General features: G+C 39.7%; 1 protein-coding gene across 4 annotated transcripts in view; it reads left to right on the top strand.

The window, feature by feature from the left end:
* LOC147911630 (anosmin-1) overlaps window positions 1-23,628 on the top strand; it is a 189,653-nt gene that overhangs the window by 36,306 nt on the left and 129,719 nt on the right. For 3 of the 4 annotated variants that reach the window (XM_087427928.1, XM_087427926.1, XM_087427925.1), the window contains exon 2: window positions 4,039-4,086. In XM_087427928.1, coding sequence (XP_087284054.1) covers window positions 4,039-4,086 — 48 coding nt within the window. Of the gene's footprint in view, window positions 1-297; window positions 442-4,038; window positions 4,087-23,628 lie in introns of those variants that run through there. The other variant, XM_087427927.1, reaches the window with a different exon arrangement.

The following is a 23,628-nucleotide window of genomic DNA, read 5'->3' as shown; positions in this document are numbered from 1 at the left end:
ACTTTACATGGATTATCTTTTTAATCTTCCCAAGCATCCTGAAGACGTACTGTCTTCAGTAATAAAAAAACAAATCATTAACATCATAATAATTTTCAGGCTTGTTTGCTATTGTCCAAATATTTCTAATGATAGAGCTTTTTGTTTTATGATTAGTGGAAAATTTTGCTTAAAATGAAAATGCTTTGGTTGAGGAAACACATTGATGTTAATTCTCAGTTAAATGTGAACAGCTGATATGTTCTGTGCCTCTTGGTTTCCTTCTCCCTTTGATAGGGGTATGAGCCACTTAGAGGACGCTTGGGTTTCATCATGAGCAGAGCAGAAGAGTTTGCATTTGCTGAGCAGCTGAAGGCGATCATTGCTGGATTCTTTGTGTTTTTGTTGTTGAGGTTTGGCCATTTTACCTCAAGTCAGAGGGAACACAAGGAAGCTAACCAGGTGTGCCATGCACAGAACTTCTTGCAGCTCTAACTCTCTATTTTCTTTAACCCTCTGACATTTACTAAACAAAAAATTTTATTTCCAGCAAAAAGTCCAAAACCACTGTAACCTGCTTTCTACCGCTTTACCCAATCTCCTCTCCTGTTCTCTGCTCTATCCCATCAGGCTGATCTGCTGCTTTCTGAATTTAATGATAGTCAGGACTGTCCTGACCAATTCTTACCTCTCCTTCCAAGATTATAAATCGGGAGATGCCTTCAGAACCCACCACCAATGTCACCCTGGGTTTAACCACAGCGTTACTCACTGTGGGGTTCACGATTAAGTTAACCACTGGCTTCTTGACTGTGGATATTTAATTGGCTTCTTTGACTCCTGTTTCTTTTTTTCCTTTTGCTGGGAAAGATTCACCCTGAGCTAACATTTGTTGCCAATCTTCCCCCCCTTTTTTTTTCCCCCTTCCAGAAGCCCCAGCACATAGTTGTATATTCTAGTTGTAACTCCTTCTAGTTCTTTTATATGAGCCACCACCACAGCATGGCTACTGACAGACAAGTGGTGTGGTTCCACACCTGGGAACCAAACCTGGGCCCCTGAAGTGGAGCACGCTGAACTTTAACCACTAGGCCCTCAGAGCTGGCTCTGACTCCCAGTTTCTTAAGTGTAAAAATGGGGAAATGTAGCTTGCGTCATTATCTGGGATGACTCTCTGGTGTGAATATACCAAACACCAAAGCAACGGCCTGCCACACAGACGTGGTCAAGAGAATAATAATAAGAATATTTATTGATGATAATCATGTCAAAGGCACATTACCCCATTAGTAATATTTTTGTCAGCCACTAATCTGGAGCAGGTAGCAGTGCCATGTCTACTTTTGCAGCCCCAGTCACCCTTGCATGGCCTTTGATGGATGCCATCTCTGTGAGAACTGGGAGCTGGTCCAGTTCCTAGGGGGAAACATTCAAGCAAAGAGGAAACAGGAAGCCCTGTCTCCTGGACCACACTCTAGGTGGGGAGCTAAGACTTAGATAAAAGAAAATATATTCTATAGCAAGAAAAGGTGTGATACAGCTCTCAAGAGCAATACGGCACACGCAGCAGCAGTTAAGGGTCCCCTTATCTCCTCCAGAGGTCCTGCCCATCTGTCCAGGAAAAGAAAGACCTGGAAAGGAAGGAGGTGGCAGCTGGGCCCATGTCAAGGTTCCCACTGCAAAGAGCAGGACCCTCTCACATGAGTCAAGGAGGCTGAAGGTTCTCAGCCTGGTGAAAAATATCTTCAGGGACGGGCCTTGACCCGGTCTCCAAGATTGGAGTCCATTCGCTTTAGCCCTGAGTCTCTTTAAAAGGTTCTTCATGGCTTTCCATCACTGGGCGATGAGCATGGAGCACTCGAGTTGAGGCCAGATTGTGCTCTGACAGATGTGGTCCTTGGGGGTCCCTGCAGAAGGTAACCCTGCACAGGGCAGGCAGGAAAGACCCTTCCTGGGCGAGATGGTGTGGGCGGCTTCACTTAGGAGTTCTCCGAAGCTGCCCTGGACCCTGCTCTCAGCTTTTCCATAATGTGCTTCTCAAAGTCTTGCCCCTGCTTTTTTTGGCAGTTGTCACCCTATTTATGACCGCACCTCAGTCTGCCTGACCCCCCTGTGAACTTTCAGTTTGTCACCAAGCCCAGGGCTCCTTCTATGAAATACCAATCTGCACACAATGCCCTCTTTTTGCACCCTTTCTCCTAACACCTTGTTTCCAGTAATTAAACCAAATCCACTATTTGTCCAGCTTTGACCTACGCCCAATCTAATCATTTCTCTGATGTCAACCCTGCCAAAAATCATACTTAACTTCATCCCAGCCTGTTCATATACTTCCCCAGCTTCGGTCCTCACTTATAGGGCCAATGAACGTTGATCTGTAGGGAGAGATGTGGGCCTATTGAGGAAACATGGGGCTTGGAAGGGGAATGAGTAGGTTGATAACAGAATAGCTAAAATTGTAGGTATGTGTAGCAATTTGGGGGAGTTAAGGCTGCAAAGGAGGGTTAGGACCATGTGATAGATTTAATAGCTAAAGCTTTGTCGTGGGACTGAGATCTTTTAGCCTAATGATCTTCACATAGGAGAGGAAAATTTCTAATCCTATACAGTTGGGTATTATTCAGTGGTTTTGGGAATCCTATATTATTAAGATATATTATTGGGAATGGGATATATTAAGATACATTATTGGGAGTAGAAGATCATAATGTATATCCATACAATGGAATTTGACAGTAAAAAAGAATGAAATATTGATTTTTGTGACAATGTAGATGAAGCAAAAATCTTATACCATTTAGCATATTGTAAGACATGGAATGAAAGAAGCTCTACACAGAAGACCACATACTGTATGATTCCATTTATATGCAATGTCCAGAACAGGTAAAGCTATAGAGAAAGAAATTAGATTAGTGGTTACCAGGGACTGGGGAGAGGAGAGAATGGGGAGTGACTGCTAGTGGGTACAGTTTTCTTTCTGGGATGATGAAAATGTTCAAAAATTAATGGTGATGGTTACGGCCTTGTGAATATGCTAAAAACCAATGCATTGTACACTTTAAATGAGTGACTTTTACGTATGCAAATTATATATCAATAAACTTGTTATAAAATATTTTTTAAAAGATATGTTATTGGTTCAACTTTCTTTTCTTTTAACTGCAAACGTAATACTATGCTATCCATACTGATGTTCTTAAAATTAGTAGTTCAGAAGTTCAAACATAGGAAATGGGCTACTTTGTCATATACCCGTCCTTGAACTTCAAAGAACTGGAGGCCATGGCATCTTAATTATTGGGTGACGGTTTCTACTGCCACGACCAACTACCCCAGCCTAGCACAATCTGATGTAAAATATCACAACCAAAGGTAAAACCATGACCAAATTTTCAGTCATGTGGAATGAGAAGTTTCAAGCAGAACTTTGAATGCTAGGGATAATAAATCATAGTCCTAATATTTGTTACATGTTGAGTGACTATCAAGCCATGCTAAGTGGTTTATATATTATTTCATTTGGCATCCCAATGACCTCATGCATGAGATTTTGTCATTATGCTTTACAGATGGATAAACTGAGGCACAGGGATAGTCAGTCCTTTGTCCATAGTCACACATCCAGTAAAAGGGAAAGAGAAGGCTTTTCACATGGGATCTGATTTCCTAGCTCAAACTCTCATTACTGTGAATTGGTTGAGATCAAAAAGCCTGCAGGATGCCCAACTTGTAAATTTACCAAAACCGCTTATGACAGAAGAAACGTCTGGTGTTCATTTTCCTGCTGGCCTGTACATCATGAGAGATGGCTTACGCACTTCCTTTTAGATGGCTTGAAATCTTTATTATTTTATATGTCTTTATATCATGAAGTCAAGGACAAAATAGGATTTACATTAGAAACATATTTTCTATTTTAGGAAGAGAGAAATATCAGGATGGCGAAATTGGTGTTTTGTTAATGCAAATATTTAAAAATTGTATTCACATGCACATGTGTATGCAGTTTTCAATTAGAAAATTATTTAATGAATCAATATTTTTTTCTTTTTGCAGAACAATGGTTCACTGGTTTGGTGCCAGAATCACAAGCAATGTTCTAAGGTACGTTCCCTACTATTGTATCAATATTTTTAGCAACTTAATTTGGGAATAATTATAGAGTCACAGGAAGTGGCAAAGATAGTACAGAGAAATCACGGGTGCTCTTCACCCAGTTCCCACCAGTGGTTACACTTGATGTGTTTGTAGATCAAAAGCAGAAAGCTGACATTGGTACAATGTATGTATCTAGTTCTGTGAGGTTTTATCACTTGTGTAGATTCAGTTAGGGTAGCCACCACTGCAATCAAGATACATGTATCATTATTTCTATATACTACATTGTTTCTCTCTTTATTCTGTAGTTTTTTTAATAAAAAAAAATTTTTATGGAGAAAACATCCTCCAGTTAGACCAGAAGATTTGATGTGTTCTGCTTATATCTAAGTTATTTTGAATGTAGTCTTGTTTGTCTGTAGGAATTGCTGGTTTGAATAATTTGATTATTTAAATAAACAGTCTCTTTTCCATTCTTGAGTATTTCTTGTTGCACACACATACTCTGCAGTTGTCATTATACTCATTCATATGCTTAATAGCATAAATTTCTTACCTCAGTCCCCAAACATCAGAATCTTTAAAATAGATATATTTGATGGTACTTTAGCTGCAGTCTGGAAATGGAAGTAGGTTTTATATTCAGATTATATAAATGAATAAAGTTTAAACTTGCTAAAAATATTGGAGCACTTTTGAGATTGTAATAGTGTTTGATGAGATTTATTTCATGGACGGTACTATTAGACCTAAAATTGAAGCATTCCTTTATTTCATAACCAAATTTCATCTGAACAATATACAATAATACTGAAATAGCATATTTATATGAAGAACGCTATTATTTTGAAAGGTCTTTCAAAATGAAAGAAAATGATTATAGAATAATATGCCTAAACTGAAAACTTTATTATAATGATACAGTCCTACATTCACGCGTGCATTGTGTCATTTAATATATACGAATGTTATTAAAGATAGAATTGTTATGTGAATGTGAAAGAATTTGGTGAAAATAAGCTTTACTTAGCTCTGACTCTTAGATCATGGGCAGAAATGAAATGTCTAGTTTATGATCTTTTTACTCTTTTTGTATAATGTCATAAACATTTGCTTTGATAAGCCATTTTCTGGTATCTATTATATTAATTGTTCTTCAACTGGAGTTTTGGGTAATTTGCTTATGTCGTCATTGTAGGAAAGGCTCTCTCTCTCTCTCTCTCTCTCTCTCTCTCCGTAGTCATGAGGCTGACTGAATTTCATAAGTAGTGTTTTTGTCCACTTTTGTGTAAATTGAGTATTACGTGAAGGATAATTTTTATAACAGTATTATTTCCTATTTAAGCACCCCCTTTCTCCTTATCCCATCAAGAAATTAATTCTTTTTTACACACTTGAAATTTTAATGAAAGAGTTTCATTTGAACTACTTTAAAAATATCCTAATTAAAGAAAATTGCAGCTCTAGGGACTACAGATTGTTAAACCATATATTGTAATTGAAAGATCAAGGCTGACATGAGAGTCTGAATTTCACAAGAAAAGAAATCAATTCCTTTTACCTGAAAACAAGAATGAATCAATAAGTCACAGCTAACTCCAGCAGAAACTTTGGAATATATTATACGACTGACGTGAATTTAAGGCTTGTCTTGAGTCTGAATCCTTGGGAATGAATCTTATATGTTAATCGAAGTTTATTCCCTTTGAGTGCTAACACCACTGGATACATTTGCAGATAATTACAGTGGCATTTCTTTTGAGATTCTGGAAGCACCGTGTAGACTTTTCCTCTTAATCTTTAGCTTAGTGAGGTGAATGGTGAGCCGTGGTAACTCCATTTTACAGATGGGGAAATTCAAGCACATACATATTTGATAACGGTCCTGGAATCACTCTGCCAGTCGATAGAGGCAGACTAAAGTTTGGAACACTGTCCCCTACCTTGTGTTGCATAGAAATCAGCAACTTGAAAAGCCATTTTGAAGAAATATTGGGACAGATGAGTAAAAAAAACCACCAAACCCAGAAGTAATGTTGATGATACAATTTCTGAATGTGTGTTAGAAGATAAGGTTTACATAATACTTTATAGAAACCACACACTTGCTAGTCATTTTTGGTTACCATCTGCAAAGGCTGTCACCTTCAGAATCCCTCTGGAATATGATCTCTCCTTTTCATCTAACTGCCCCACTTTGTCCAGTCTGCCATCATCTCTTGCCCAGACTGATCTGTGAGCATCTGAGCTTCAACACTTGTTCCATGTGGCTGCTGGAAAGACCCTTTAAATATATAAGCTGAATCATGCTTTTGTCTACCTGAACAGCTTTTGATGTTTTCCCATCTCGCTCAGTCTGCAACACTGGCCGTCTTGTCTGCCTGTGCTCTCCCTCTGCCTTTCCCCTTCTGCTCTACACCTTCAAGGCTGCTTTTCCTTCCCTCAGAGGCCCCTTCTGCAGATGCCCCTTCAGCACAAACGCCACTTTCTCAGTGTCAGCCTTCCCAGATCACCCTCCCACCCATTTACCCACTCCATTGTCCATGCCACATGCCGCCACGACATTATATAGTTAATCCTTTATTTGCTGAAAATCTGTCGCCTTCACCAGAAAGTAAGCTCCCTGGGGGCGTCGACTCTGTTCTCTTTCTTCACTGTGATGTCCTCAGAGCTTAGAATGGTGTTTGGCACAGAGTAGTTGCTCAAATATTTGTGACGAATGAATGAGTGCATGAAACCCATACGTTACATTTCTTTCCTCCTCAAGGTACGTCGTCACTACATTGCCTTCAGGAAAAAAGTAATATATAATCCATTTTACATCTGTGTAACTTAGCATGATCATTTATTATTCATTGGGGAAATTTGCGTCTTTTTCTTACATTGATTCCTGCATAATGAGATCATCACTATGAACTCAGGGGTCTTCAGCACAATTGAACTCCTAGATAATAGAGAGCAGTGACTTATTGTCCCACGTAAGTTTAGGCTCGTGGTTCTTAACCTGGGGTGATTTTGCTCCCGAGGGGACATTTGGTGATGCCAGGAGACATGTTTTGGTTGTCATAGCTGGTGGTGGGAAGCTACTGGCATCTAGTGGGTGGAGGTGAGGGATGCTGATAAACAACCTACAATGCACAGGACAGGCCCCGCAATGAGAATTGCCTGGTTCCAAGTGTCAGTAGTGCCAAGGTTGAGAAAGCCTGGTCTGTGCATTTCGGGAGTTATAAAAGAAATTAAGAATACAGTCCTACTCTCCGCAGTTTTACTTTATTATATGAAAGAAAATAAACATATAATTTACCGAGCATGTGGTATGTACCAAGCACCTTTTCAGGGGCTCCTTATATAAAGGAATTCTAATTTTCATCCTATACTCTCTAATGTAGGCAGGTAGATTGCTCTTTGCCTCTTAATGTAGTTTCTCCTCTTCTCTACCAACCCAAACCTAATTCCTCACCGAAATACCTTGTTGCCTGGAATTAAATATCTACATTTCCCTCAAGCTCCCTTGTTGCTAAATATGGCAACACGTATGTTGCTAAATATGGCAACTAAATAACTTATTTGTAGCCCATTAAAGACAAGTGGTATTATTGTGAAGGACTTTTGAGATGCCTCTTTATAGGGAACTGATTTGGCTAGAAAATGCACTCATTTGCTCTTGCCACTTTCTCTCCTCTGCTGCTTAGAATGCAGACCAATGGCAGGGGCTCCTGTAGCTATCTCGGGCCATGAGTTACCCTTGAGGATGGAGGCAAGTCTGAGAATAACCAATAAGAATGATAGAAGGAGCCTGGGTGTTTGATATCATAGAGCCCCCATACCAGTCTTGAACTTCTCAAATTATTTGCACTTGAGAAACAGATAACTTTCTGTCTTGCCTAAGTCACCGTGATTTTACATTTTTTGGTTCTCTGAGGATGAACTTGTGTGTCAGTGAGGCCAATCTTGACTTTGTAATTGGCGTGACCACCTCCATTTCACAGATTCTTAGGAAAGTTGAGTGAACTTCTTACAATGTCACTCGACCAGTAAGTACTAGTAAATACCAGAGATGGGATTTGAACTGAGTTCTGGTTAAATCAGAAGCCAGTGATTCTCCCGTTGTATACCCCATGAGTAATAAGTATTATAGAACAATAAAAAAATTTTGAAAGACCTCTTGCTCAATTCAGCAGTTGATTCCCCTGGTGCTCTGGGTTTTTCCTGAGTCACTCTGGTGGCTACTGTGAATTGTATAACTTGCCAGCAAAACTGTGGCCCAACTCCAGCAAGAGTCATTGTGCTCTTTCTCGTTTTTATATCCCCATTGTCCAATGGGCAGTCAAGAAGATGCAGTCTACGATGGCCCACTCTCCTGGTTCAGCCTCATTTAGGGATACACAGTAAATGCCTGGAGAAATGGATTCCTTAGAAATTCCTCCTAGAAGGTGGTTTTCACACTGAGAGAGCACTTAACTCAGAGGAACATGGTTTGCTCTTACGCACTCCAAATTAAATTGTTTGCAAAATTAACATCTGAGCTAAGTTTCAGTCTAGGTTGATTAGGAACAAACATTTTAAATATACCAAATCTACCAAAAAATGATGCCTTTAGAATAACTTACTTATTTTTAGTACTCCAATTTTAGCAGCAACTAAATAATAAGATCATCTATTCCTAATTAAGAAAGTAAACATATGCCTTTGGCATAAACAGAAAATATATTTTTCTGTTCTATCTAAATAATCTTTCCAATCAATTTTTATCTTAATTTAATATTTTAATCCAAACCATCCTACATACTTTTTGGAATGAAATATTATTGTGATACCATAAAACATACCAATAAATTGTGCTATATTTCCATTTTAATGTTACTTTTGAGTTAGTTCAATTTTAACAATGTATATTATTTTAAGAACCTATTTTAATTAATCTCTCTCTTAAATAACAAATTACTCTATACCAAATATAATGTAAATTTCCTAATTTTTTCCCGTGTACCACAGTGGGATGGCTGTTCAGGCCTTTCATTTATGTTTCTGGTTTAACATTCTCTTTTTTTGTGTGTGAGGAAGATTAGACCTGAGCTAATATCCATTGCCAATCCTCCTCTTTTTGCTGAGGAAGATTGGCCCTGGGCTAACATCTGTGCCCATCTACCTCTACTTTGTATGGGATGCCACCACAGCATGGTTTGATGAGCGGTGCATAGGTCCATGCCTGGGATCCAAACCCACGAACCCTGGGCCTCTGAAGCTGCGTGCGTGAACTTAACCACTATGCCACGGGGCCGGTCCCTTGGAAGACCTTATTCTTAGACCCTATTTTCCATTGTACGTAATTTCTCTGTGGACCAGTTTAGGGGTGATTTTGGAGCATTTGCTAAGAGACTTGAATTGATGGGCAAGATACCCTGGTATTTCGTTATCAGACAATCCTTATGAACCATCCTATCACGTTAAGAATTTCTTTTTTCTTATTGGCTTCCCTTTTCAATATGATGTCCCATTAAACACAGTACTGTGATATTGTGGTTTATAATGAGAAATACGTATTTGGTCTTAGTCCCTGTTTCTGACATAGAGCTCCTAAAACTCGTGGGATTTCCTAAGATATGAGAGCGATAAAGGTATATTTTGTTATGTTAATGAGATAGCTTTTGGACCACGTCAAAGGATGGGGGCTGGTTGCCAGGGGAACCAACCATGTGATCAGAGAGTGGAACTTTCCGTCCCACCCCTCTGACCTCTGGGGAGGGGAAAGGGGCTGGAGATTCAGTTGCCAATGGCCAATGAGTTAATCAATCAAGCCTATATAATGAAGCCTCCATAAAGTCCCATAAGGACAGGGTTTGGAGAGCTTCTGGGTTGGTGAACACATGGAGATTCCAGGAGAGTAGCAGCCTGGAGAAGGCAGGGAAGCTCCGTATTTTTTCCCCGTGCCTTGCCCTATGCATCTCTTCCATCTGGCTGTTCCTGAGTTATATTCTTTTGTAATAAACCGGGTAAACTAGTAAGTCAAATATTTCTCTGGGTTCTGCCAGCCACACTAGCAAATTAATCGAACCCAAGGAGGGGGTTGTGGGAACCTCTGATTTATAGGCAGTTGGTCAGAAGTACAGGTAACAACTTGGCCTGTGACTGGCGTCGGAAATTGAGTTGCCAAGGAGGGGGTCATAGGAACTTCCAATCTACAGCTGGTCAGTCAGAAGCACAGGTAACAGCCTAGATTCGCGACTGGCATCTGAAGTGGGGGTTGGGGGCAGGGCAGTCTTGTAGGACTGATCCCTTAACTCTGGGATCTGATGCTGTCTTCAGGTAGAAGGTGTCAGAATTGAGCAGAATTGAGTTGACTTCTCGGAGTCCCTGCGGGTGCCCAAAAATTGCTTGTTGGTATGGGGAAGCTGCCCCTCCGTACACACATTGTAATAGGTGTCTAGGAACCCAAATTAGTGCTGTCTGCCAGGGGTCAGCAAACAATTTCTATAAAAGGCCGGATAGTAAATATTTTCATCTTGGTAGCCCATAAGGTCTCTGTGGCACTACTCAACTCTGCCACGGTAGCATGAAATCAGTGATAGATAATATAGAAACAAAGGAGAGTGGCTGTGTTCCAATAAAACTTTCTTTATGGACACTGAAATTTGAATTTCATACAATTTTCATATGTCAAGAAATTTTCTTTCTTCCCCAACCATTTAAAAATGGGAGAACAATTCTTAGCTCACCGGCTGTGCAAAAACAGGCAGCAGGCTGGATTCGGCCATTTGCTATAGTATGCTGATCTCTCTTCTGTGCCATTGCATTCACGTATGCAAAACCAAATGAAAGCAAAACAGTAAAATTGCATTCTTCTCTCAGTGCAAAGACACATCTTGCTGTACTCAAACTAAACCAAAATGGACAGTTTCTAACATCATTTATGGAACATTGTTGGTCCTCTTGCAAGGATTTGTTGAATGAATGAATGAATGAATGAATGGTAAACAATACTAAGAAAACTTGAAATAAGTCACAATTAATTTTTGAAAATTCAATGTTAACTGTGGTTATTAGAGCCGTTAAAAACTGTGAGACTTCAAAATGGGCAAAGTAAAAGATTACTAGATGTCCTCTCTACTGCACCCTTCCGGGTTATCTCCATTGTTCATTGTCCTTGAGCTATTTTCCTACTCTGTAAATGGTAGAAAGCTGGTAATAATGCAGGTGATTCTTGTTCATGGAGATGCAAATGATTGTGTCCAGTGGAATGCAATTGATGCTTACCCGTGAATAGACCATTTTACATCTATTTGTGAATCCATCCAGCATTTCTTATTGTGTGTGTGTCTTTATATTTGTATTTCTTGGATTTCTCCTTTGAACCAAATGTAACATATGATTGGTTCTTGCAGTATTTCATGAGTTAAATAAAATCTTTGACACATTTTCATTTTATATTTGCACGAGAGTCATGCATTTACCTTATAAAAGATTTATCCTTTAACATCATGCTCAGTTACCTTTCAAAACCTTGCATCTGAGAGTGCCACTCTCTCGATGACAACCCACCTCTCTGTGGGGAGCATGCATGCTCATCCTTCTCCTTTTGGGTGTTATAAGTCACTCACTTGACTTTTGTTTCCCATTTGGTTTTGAGGATATGTGTTGAAAAGCAGTAATTTAGGGCCCAATCTTGGTGCCTTGGCATGCTGCTTTGATCTCAGTGGGAGTTTGGTTCTTATAAGGGCTATAACTCCAAATTCTTAGTCATTTTCTGGGTTTATTCAGAGCCAACTTTAGAGGTGAGGAAGATTGGTTTTGCTTGTATGAGCGTCTGGATGGCTTCATCTGACATCTGTGAAATTTATTGGATAAGGGTCAAACCTCTGAAACACAACCAAATGTGACTGTTGAAGGGTTTTGTTTTGTGTTAGATGTTTTCTATGACTTATGTGGTAATGACTGTAAATCCATGGAGCCCAAGGAAAACTTATCTTAAGGAGAAAAATGAAAACTCAGGCACACATGGAAATGCACTATGTCCAAATACCCAAGAACCAAAGGTGAACATCCTTTCTTACTTCTTTGCAATCCTAATAAACAACGAATCAAAATATCAGATGTTTTATGTACTTTAAAATATTTAAAGCCTATTGTAATACTTACTGATGTTCATTGAGTTTTCCCTGACTTTATGTTATCAAATTCAAGGACAAAGTTGACATATATTGAGCATCTCTTGTCCAACATATTGATATATTTTGGGAATTACCAATTATTTCATAGGCAAAGCCACCATTGACAGTGATTGTCAAAAGAAGTAGGTTTGTAGCATTGGAATAGATAGCCTCTTGTAGAAAGCTTCTCAAATGTATACTCAGTTCCCTTTATTTTGAATCCCAATGTTACTATTTCCATAAGTAAAGAGCATGACATTATTCCTCAGCAGAAAGTAAATAGGATGTGATAACCTGGGAAGAGAAGAGAGAAATATTCTATTATTTCCTTAAACAAGTGGTGGATTAAAATTTGTATGGAAAGCATACGGAAAGAAATTGTTAGGTGTGTGAAAGTTTGGCTAGTGTTCTCTTGAAAAAGCAATCTGTACATATGATGGTATATTAGCACGAATAGTAAAAACTGTTGAATGCACGTTTGTCTGACTATCCTATGACATCATGCCTGTAAATGGCATAATTTTGAGTACCCCAAAGATCATTATGTGCTTTCGTGCTTACCAAGAGATGAAGACTCTCTTAAAGGAGACCAAAGCTCTGGAATTTCACAGTCTACATGCAGTTGAAAATCAAATGACCAACAAGCTTGAGTTAGGGCTAGAAGTGCAACATCATTCTCAAGTGCTCCATCCAGCGTTGCTCCACAGGAACGTTCACATGGACTTCATCTCTGATGTAACGGCAGAAATGGAAAAAAAATAGAGAAAAGTGAGAGAATGTGAAACAGACAAAACCCAAAAGAACTTATAAACAGGGTAGTTAAATAAACATCTGATTTCAAAACCTCATTTCTTAAATGGTAAGTAATGAGTGCTGAGATTTGTGAGAAACGGCTGAAGGCGTCCAGCAGGGTCCCTTCCAGGGATAATGCAGGTGGATCGATGAGTTAATGATTTAAACAATTAGAGATTTGCTGCACCCTTCCATCTGTCACAGCCTCCTGGAATGCCAGCTCACAGCTCTAATTGGAGCCTCCAGCATTGGCGGCAGCCTGAGCTGGTGTCACCGATTTGCTTCTCCCCACACTGTCATTCTTATGGTAAGTGTTTTCTGCCCTCATGCTGGGAACCTTTATCAAACATCTTAGTGTGCTCTTGGGTGATCATTAGCCTGCAGTAGTTGGAACATTCCAGTGTTTTTAAGCCTAGAAACTAGTCTATCTATTGAAAGAACATGCAAAGTTTCCCGCTAGGCTCGTAGCACAATCAATATTTAAGGAAAAGAACAGGTTCTTATTTAGATTTAGATCCAGCATGTGACATGTTAATAGCCCAATGTGTTTCTGATTTTCCATATCAGTTTTTACGGGTGTGAAAGACTTCCATCTGCTGTAAACTTCAAAGCAAAGACATGTGGAAGGGAAAAAGCACCTTTGGGTAGTCTTTATGCTCGCCCTTTCCTTATCTCTTACTGTTAATTTCTCTTCCCATCTGATGGAAGAAGATGCAAACGAAATCTCTTATTTGGTTCACAGTTGAAGAAGGGCTCTTGAAAGCTGCCTTTAGAAAGGAAATCTGTTCTCAACATATGAAAAACATCTCAGTCAGGATGCATTACATGGTGATTATGGTCTGACAGATGTTTTGAAGTTGTAATGTATTCATCAGAAGGCACCCGGAGCATGGATGAGCGCCGATGGCTTGAAGATGTTGGGTTTGATCTGGCAACTAGCGAAGAGCACCAGTGCTGATGGAAGGTTGGGAACTGTGAGGCTTTAGAAGGGAGACAGGGTTGGATTTCACGAGCTGGGTCGGGCAGAATTTGTGAGCACTGAATACATGATCGTGCTATGTTGCTCTTCTTTCCCCAAGGAGGGTCCCTGTCAGAATATTCTTACTGGGGTGAAAACTCTCACTGGAATTCAGGGGGTCAGCATTTGCCTCTCTGTGTTCATAATCTTGACTCTGTTTTGTAGGTGATCCTTGAGATAAGGGTCAAGTCTAGTTGTTCTACCTAATCATACACAGAAATTCCTATTGGAAACAAACCTATAGTCTGCATTGGAAACATTATTTCTCTATGTTTATAAGAGAGCAGTCATTACAGGAGAATAAATCTAGGTTTTAATTTCAACTGTTTTACTGGGTGAAAAAGAACACACTCTTGCTGTCTAACTTGCCTGAAAGAAGGAATATAGGCTAATTATTGCAAACTAAAATAATTTTCCTTTCTCAAGAATTCTTACCTTTTACCTATTTGATTTGGAAGAACCTTACTCACCCTATAAATAATCACATTCAACTACGTTGGTATATTTGTTTTGCAGCTATTTTGGGTCAGAGAACTTTCTTGTAAGATTCGTTGCTCAAAGCATGATGTTCTTTGGGTGATCTGAAATGTGTGTGTGTGTGTGTGTGTGTGTGTGTTTAATGGCTGAACATTTGTTTTAAACTCTTTTTCAGCCTTAAATTATTGTAGCCATGATGTATGGGAGATCCCACTGAGGTTGTATCTTCTATTTTCTTCTGGGTTGGAGGAGAAAATAATTTTTTCTAAGGAGGATCTTTGTTGAGTGCTCCCTTTCCCTTTGATGCATATCTAGGCAGAGGTTGCATTATCTTTTTATTCAGACAAATGTCTTCATTAGGATCTTTAATTTTCATAGTGGATGTCAGAGCTAACAACACCTCTGCAAGCTATGAAATGACTTGTCAACAAAGCCACCGCACTCCTGGAACTTGCCAAGGAGGAGACTATCAAACTCCTTGTATCCTTGTCATACCAAAAGGCACCAGAGAGAAATAATATTTATCCATGCCTGATGGATATATAGTTTCCAGATGCTCTAGAATCTATGCCTTGATTACAAGACTGAACTAGGTACCTTCACCATCTCAAAATTGTCCTTTAACTAATGGCTTTTATTGAGTCACATGTTGCTGTAATGCAGTGTGTGTAATATTCTCAGAAACTATCTCACAGACCCAGTCATTGAGGCTGCTATGAGGAGCTCGCTGAGGACATGGGTCTACTATTCCATGCCATCTTTTGGAGGAAAGACATTCAGTCAGGTCGCAGTATGAGTACTAAATATGCTCCCACTAGAAATTGGTAGATGTTTTAGTCTATGGATACTGTAAATTTTGTAACCAATAGTGTTTTCCCCTTAGAACTGGCTGTTAGAAAGCTGCAAGTTAAATAAAATAACCTATACCTATCTTAACAAGGGTACTGAAATTAATCACATGCATTTTGGGAACTAGCTTTATCTCTGACTCCATGTATTTATTTATTGTCCCAATTTTTATTTCCCTTTATCTCCTTCTATTCACTCAAGATTTGTTTTCTGGCTATACCATCTTGATCTTTGTAAATAGTCTTGACTCTCTTTAAGAGTGAGAAAGGCCATAGATAAATCCATAAATCTATAAAATAATAACTAGATAAATCCATAAAATGATAAATAACTAGAAAGGTGCCATAGCATGGCTCAAACTTGCCCAATGAGTTGTTTGGCTTCCGTAACCATTTTATCCACAATTTCATGCTTAGCCCAGATGAAGTGACTAGACATCTATGTTCATACCCAAGGTCTTTCAGCGGGGTATCGATGGTTATGGCGTCATAACTTCACTGGAAAGGAGGGGTGGTGGCCACTTGTCAATTAGGTAATGGCTGTGACTGGGCAAAAGAAGTAAGAAGATGCCATTTAAACTAGGGAAACAGGGAAGGCAGCAAAAACGTGTTCTGATGGGAAATGACGTGCACAGAACAAAGGTGAAAAGCTTTTGTTTGTGTGCGCCATTTGGAGCCAAAGGGGTTTGGCCCTGTCTTCACAGATCTTAAGTCATAAATAGCAAAGGTCAAAGAATAGTCTTTAAAACTACACAATAAAGAAAGGACTTCTCTCAACTGGATCTTTTCAGAGTGCAGCTACCAGTGTGGGTGAGTTCATTTTCCATTTGTGTGGGGGAAGAAGTGACTGAGAGTGTGCGCTTTGTAAAGATGTCTTTCTATCTTTCTTTTCTGTTTTTTTTCTTTCTTTCTCTCTATTATTATTAGTAGTAAATGTTTATACTGATTTCTGTGAAGAACCTTCTCCATCTGTCTTAGGTTATGGGAGTCCATATTGAATATTTAAGCCTAGTGAAATAGATGCGGATTAACTGGATTTCAACGTCTTTAACTACGATGGAAACTCCACTTAAGCGACAGAATGGGAATTGCGATGTGATTTTCGTTATACCAATAGCTCAGTTCATGTGGATGTTCACATTTGAAGAGTAGTTGGGGATAAGGCCGAGTGGAAGAGGGGGAATTTGCTGGTGGTTAGAAAAATGGGATCACAGAGCATTGCCTTATTAAATAATATGCATTTTAATTCATTACAAATGACTAATTTTGTGTCAAATTCCACATAAGGAACACTGTTCACAAGGAGAACTGAAAGCCGCTGGGGCCAGGACGAGCCTTGCAGGGCGCAAGCAAATACCACTTTAAGAGTTCCGCTGCCTGCAGATGTGGCCGATTCAGCCTTTTGCAGACTTTTCTCATGTGCCTTGACGGGAGCATTGTTGAGTTAAAAGGGGAGCTGCCCAGCGCTTCCTCGGAAGGACGCAGCTCGTCTCCGTCCTGCTTGCTGATGAAGGTGGGGCTTTTGACGCCCGCGCGGCTCCCAGTTCTCACAGCTGAAAGGTTGAACTTGGGCGGTTGCAGATGAATGAGCTGCATTTCCCAAGAGCAGCTGCACAATGGCTTCGGGACTATTAAGCTGTGAAGATTCATGCTTTCGCGTTTGGGAGTGTGTGTTCAGCAACTTTTCCTGGGGGAGGGAGGAGGGCAGGCGCGTTTTGGCTTTTTACATCCAACTGTATGCACATTTTCCCTTTTTGTATGAGGACATAATGCCTGCACTAAGGATAACCCTCCCCTCCTCCTAAATCCTTCCACAAAAAGATACTTATTAAGGCTGGCATTCTGAAGAACTAAATGCTTCTTTAACTTTGCTTTATCTGCTTCAATGAGCACAGTGTACCGAGTCCGGGGAATTCACATTACGGCCGTGAGCAGCCCTCTCTATTCTCCAGGGCTCTTTGGGTGCAGAAATAATCCCTTCCTTGAATCTTTTGAGAAAGCAACTGAAGTATGCAGGCTAATCAACTGTAAATCTTGGCCATCTCGAGAGTATCGCATGAAGCAGCATCGAAAAGTGTTCTGATCACCAAGAATCCTGTTGCTCAGTCCCTTTAAAGGCAGTTTTAAGATCCAGGGCGAATTTGCAGCTAATACATTTATTTGCTGTATTTTAAAGCTCTGGAATGCTGTTCCCTTCTGCACCCATCCTCCACTTTTGTCCTGTGCATCCTGTGTATGTTTATTTCGTTTCTTTGTCATTTTGAGACAAAAAGACAATGAAATTCCTTAGAACTTTTGTTTTCCCTGGTAATGGAGAATATTATAAGTAGGAGTGAACTCCGATGGAATGTTAAATTACAGACACTGGAGAGCTTTTCTGTGTTACTTCGACATCATTTTCTGCCCAGCCCTGGTACAATATTTGGCAGGAAAAAATAATCTAGGTTGGGAGGGTCACATCTCCGTGCCTGTGTGGCACTGTGCTGAAATCCCCAACGTTCTAACACTAGCTGTCATTTTGCTGAGAGATTCTATCTTGATCAGGACTAGGGCAGCACTAATTTGCCAGCATTCTCCTTGGACTTGCAGGATAATGTGGATAATGCATTTATAGCAGCATAAATCAAGCCTCAAGATACTTGATGTATAGAGTTGAAGCTTCTCTTTCTGAATCACCAAACTCTAACAGAAATGGGACGATGGCATTTGCTCTGTGATATTTGAAGGTAGAATGAGAACTCCATTTTTGGCCAATGAAATTTCTCTTCTTCATCTGCCTCCTTCTTCCCGAGATTCCTCTATCTATACCTTCCTCCATCCTCTGCAATATTTCTGTCCTGAGTTGCAGATTCAGCTCCATACTGGTCATTTCTGATTTATGGTCCTGTAAAAACCCTCTAAGTTACTGTGTCCTACGTTAAAGACAATCTGCTGCTGTTTGCGAGAGAGGCGGTGGTGGTATGGTGGAGAGAGTTTGGTCTTTGGGCTCCAGTGCTGAGAGTGTGACTTATGAGCTCCACGACCCGGCCCAAGTTGCTTATTTGCCCTCCTCAAACCTATCCATCTCCCTGGATTCTCAATATTAATTAAAAATATGAATATTCTCTTAATTACCCAAGCTAAAGTCTTCAAAATCCTCCTTAATGCTTCCGTTCCCTAACCTTTATATCCATCCTCCTGCAAAGTCCTTCAGATTCATCTCTCAAACTATTTTGCCATCCCCTCTGTTATAACTCAAACATGTATTATCTATGAAATATATTAGCCCCATAGCCCCTAATTTTCTCCCTGTGTCTGCTCTTTTATTGCTCCCAACTTTTTAGAGTGATGCTTCTCAAACATTAGCAAGCAAAAGAATCTCCTGGTGAGCTCGCTCAGATACAGATTCCTAGGTACCCCCTCCAGAGATTCTGATTCAGTAGGTCTGGGCTGGGGCCTGAGATTCTGCATTTGTAAGAGACTTCCGGTGGATCCTGGTGCTACTGGTCCAGGGTAGCTTCAAGTTTCTCACCATTAAGTATGATGATAGCTGTAGGCTTTTTTGTAGATATTCTTTATCAAGTTGAGAAAGTTCCCCTCTGTTATGAGAGGTTCGGGGATTCGATCGGAGATGTAAAAAATACCTTTCCACTCCAAGCAAATAGACTGAAGGTATCTTTTATTATATAGAGGATAGTAAAGGCGATAGTCCGCAAACAGATCCGAATAGGTCAAATAATAAGAGGGAAAAAACACCAGCTCAACTGGAAAGGGAAAACATCCACATCGGCTAAGGTAGCAGCAGATTCTAATAGGTCATATAATAAGAGGGAAAAACATCAGATCGATCGGAAAGGGAAACACCAGATCGACTGAAGGGAAATGACACAAATCAACCGGAAAGAGAAACACCAGGTTGACCGAAAAGAGAACACATCAGATCAAGTACTTCACAATAAATCAATTACTCACAACATCCACGCCCCACTGCTGGGAGAGTCCTGTCAATGCACATGGCTGGGTGGGAATCACACGTCCTGGGCAAGGTGTCCCTTCCACAGGTGGAACTGTCACCAGGTCTCAGTCTCCAGCAGTTTATATAAGCAGTTACAGAGTTTACAGAGCAAGCATTCAGTGTTCTCATGCACAAATGGTTATCAGTGGTGTACGTGCACTGAGCCCCCTCCTGGTTATCATCCCAACCCAGTAGTTGTGTACGTGCATTGTTTACCCTGCTTATCGTCCCAGCCCGGCACAGATGGCCAGTCTGTCCCAGGCTGCGGTGCCCAAAGGGCCTTGACATTTTTACACATTGCAACCATCTCCATGGGAGAAGGGCCGGTTCCCACCACGCAGAAAGCAGCTTTTATATTTCTTTTTGTGCTGGTGGCTGTAGGTCAATGGAGCGGCCAAACATGGCTGTACTCATGTCAAGACACCCTCTATTCCCAATTTACTAAGAGTTTTTTATCATGAATAAGTGTTGAATTTTATTAAATGCTTTTTCTGCATCTAATGATATGGTCATGTGATTTTCCTTTTTTTAGCCTGCTGATGTGATGGATTACATTAATTGATTTTCGAATGTTGAACCAGCCTTGCATTGCTAGGATAAGTCCTACTTGGTCATGTTGTGTAATTCTTCTTATACTTTTTTGGATTCGATTTTCTAATATTTTTTTGAGGATTTTTCCATCTGTGTTCATGAGAGATATTGGTCTGTAGTTTTCTTTTCTTGTAATGTCTTTGTCTGGTTTTGGTATTAGGGTAATGCTGGCCTCATAGAATGAGTGAGGAAGTGTTCCCTCTGCTTCTATCCTCTGAAAGAGATTGTAGAGAATTGATGTAATTCCCTAAATGTTGTTCATTCAATTTCCTTAATAGATAGAGGCCTATTCAGGAGATCTTTTTCTTCTTGTGTGAGTTTTGGCAGATTGTATCTTTTAAGGAATTGGTCCATTTCACCTATGTTATCAAATTTGTGGGATAGAGTGGTTCATAGCGTTGCTTTATTATCCTTTAAATTTCCATAGGATCTGTAGTGATGTCCCCTTTTTCATTTGTGATACTAGTAATTTGTGTCTTCTCTCTTTTTTTTGTTGCCCTGGCTAGAGGCTTAATGGTTTTATTGATTTTCTTTGTTGATTTTCTGTTTTTAATTTCATTGATTTCTGCTCTAATATTATTTCTTTTCTTCTGTTTCCTTTGGATTTAGTTTGTTTTTCTTTTTCTGGTTTCCCAAGGTGGAAACTTAGGTTCTTGATTTTAGATCTCTCTTCTTTTCTAACATATACATTCAATGCTATACATTTTCGTTTAAGCACTGTGTTCACTACATGCCACAAATTTTGAAAAGTTGTGTTTTTATTTTCATTTAGTTCAAAATAATTTTAAATTTCTATTGAGATTCCTTCTTTGACCCATGTGTTATTTAGAAGTGTGTTGTTTAATCTCCACGTATTTGGGGATTTTCCAGGTATCTTTCTATTATTAATTTATAGTTTTAATTCTATTGTGATCTGGGAGCAGACTTCGTATGATATGTATTCCTTTGAATTTGTTAACGTGTGTGTTATGCCTCAGAATGTGGTCCGTCTTGGTGAATGTTCCATGTGAGCTTGAGAAAAACGTGTATTCTGCTATTGTGGGACGAAGTGGTCTATAGATGTTAGTTATATACAGTTGATTGATGGTGCTGTTGAGTTCAACTTTGTCTTCACTGATTTTCTGCCTGCTGGATCTGTCCATCTTCTGAGAGAGGGGTGTTGAAGTCTCTAACTATGATAGTGAATACACCTATTTCTACTTGTAGTTTATCAGTGTTTGTCTCATGTAGTTTGATGCTCTCTTGTTATGCACAGACGTGTTAAGAACTATTATATCTTCTTGGAGAACTGTTCCCTTTATCATTATGTAATGCTCTTCTTTATCCCTGAAAACTTTCTTTACTTTGAAGCCTGCTCTGTCTGAAATTTAATATAGTTACTCCTGCTTTTTTTTGATTAGTGTTAGCATGGTATATTTTCTTCATCCGTTTACTTTTAATCTATGTGTGTCTTTATATTTAAGGTGGGTTTCTTGTAGACAACATATAATTAGGTCTTGTTTTTTGATCTACTCTGACAATCTCTGTCTTTTAATTGGTACATTTAGACCATTGACAGTCAAAGTGATTATTGATATAGTTAGATGAATATGTACCATATTTGTTATTATTTTGTTTGCTGCTCTTGTTCTTTGTTCCTATTTTTTGTCTTCTGTCTTTTTTGGTTTTAATTGAGCATTTTCTATAATTCTGCTTTCTCTCCTTTTTTATTTTTTATTTTTATTTATTTTTTTTTCTGAGGAAGATTTGTCCTGAGCCAACATCTATTGCCAATCTTCCTCTTTTTTGCTTGAGGAAGAATCACCCTGAGCTAACATCTATGCCAGTCTCCCTCTGTTTTGTATGTGGGTCGCCACCACAGCATGGCCGCTAATGAGTGGTGTAGGTTCGCACCCTGGAGTCAAACCCTGGCCGCTGAAGCAGAGCACGCCAAACTTAACCATTAGGCCACCGGGCCAGCCCCTTCTCCTTTGCTTTTGAAGGATAATTTCACAGTGTACAGAATTCTGGTTGGTGGTTTTTGTCTCTCAACTTTTCAAGTATTTCTGTCCACTCTCTTCTTGCTTGCACAGTCTTTGAGAAGTTGGTTTTAATTCTTATCTTTGTTCCTCGATGGTTAAAGTATTCTTTTCTCTCTGGCTTCTTTCAGGATTTTTTTTAGTCTTTGGTTTTCTGTAATTTGAAAGTGATATGCTGAGGTGTAGTTTTTTGGCATTTATCCTGCTTGATATTCATTGAGCTTCCTGGATCTGTAGTTTGGTGTCTGATATGACTTTCTTCAGCTGTGCCCTTATCTGCTAATAAGCCCATCAAGGGCATTCTTCATCTCTGTTACCATATTTTTTTTTATCCCTAGCATTTCTTCTTGGTTCTTTCTTGGAATTTCCATTTCTCTGCTTACATTGCCTATCTGTTCTTGCATGCTGTCTACTTTTTCCATTAGAGCCCTTAGCATATTAATCAGAGTTGTTTTAAATTCCTAGTCTGATAATTCTAACATCCCTTCCATGTCTGGTTTTAATGCTTGCTTTGTGTCTTCAAACTGTATGTTTTGCCTTTTGGTATGCCTTGTAGCTTTTTCTTGATAGCCAGACATGATGTATTGGGTAAAAGGAATTGCTGTAAATAGGCCATTGGTAAAGTGTGGTAAGATATGTGGGGAAGGGAAGCATTCTCTAGCCCTAAGACTAGATTCCAGTCTTTTAGTAAGACTGTGTTTCCAGATTGTGAACTTCACAAGTGTCTCTGAAATTTTTTCTCCCTCCTTAGGTGGGACAGAATGGCTAAAGCCAGCTGGCGTTGGGTATTTCCCTTCCCCAGGTCAGTTAGGCTCTGATACTACCCAAGCAGGTTAGGGTCTGGTTAACTAGTTTCCCTGAAGGCAGGCCCTGCCAAGAAGAAAAGAGTGCTCTAGTATCTTTCAGAATGGCTCCTTTTCCTCTTCCCCCTGCCAAAATCTTGAGGAGATTTTTCTCCAGTATTTACTGTGGTTATCTGGCCAAGCCCTTGGAGGTGAATCTCACAATATTGTGGGCCCCCCTTATGACTGGGTCCCTCTGGAGTTTGAACTCTCAGACTTGTTGCACTGAGCCTCCAACAATTTGTCAACTACAGTTCAGGTTTCCCGCCCTGGCACAGGTTCCCGCCATGGTTTCCACTTGTGGATTTCTGCTCTGGTCAGCCGTGACTCCCTGTGTTTGCCTGTCTGTCTCTCCAATCTTGGGAGCAGCGATTTGTTCTGTGCCCTCCCTTATCTTACGGATCCAGGAAAAGGTGTTGATTTTTTAGTCTGTTCAGTATTTAGTTTGCTGTTAAGATGGAGTGGTGACTTGCTTCCATGTGAAACTGGAAACTGGATGTGCCCCTCCCATGTGTTTTTGCTGTGAAATTCCCCTTTTCCTCTAATGGCCAGATTTAATTTCTTTCTTCTGTGTAAACTTCCCTGACTTTTACATTTATTCAGTCCCAGGACCAATTAATCAGTCCCTCCTGTGTGCCAATAAGATGCTGTGTTTATGTTCACATTCATTGTCGTATAGTTTTTGCTTTTATGTGTTTGCATGTGAACCCAAGATTCCTGAGGCATGGAACCTCATTATGCTTATCCTCCTCTATTGTAGTTTGTTTATCCTTCTTGGCTCACTGTACATTTCTTAAGCTTTAATTATATGCCATCTGTGT

The sequence above is a fragment of the Ceratotherium simum genome, chromosome Y (assembly GCF_057802395.1).
Source record: "Ceratotherium simum simum isolate JZ-2026a chromosome Y, ASM5780239v1, whole genome shotgun sequence".
Lineage (NCBI taxonomy): Eukaryota > Metazoa > Chordata > Mammalia > Perissodactyla > Rhinocerotidae > Ceratotherium > Ceratotherium simum.
Note: the sequence above shows the minus strand (reverse complement) of the source record. Positions and strands in the feature narration are given on the sequence as shown.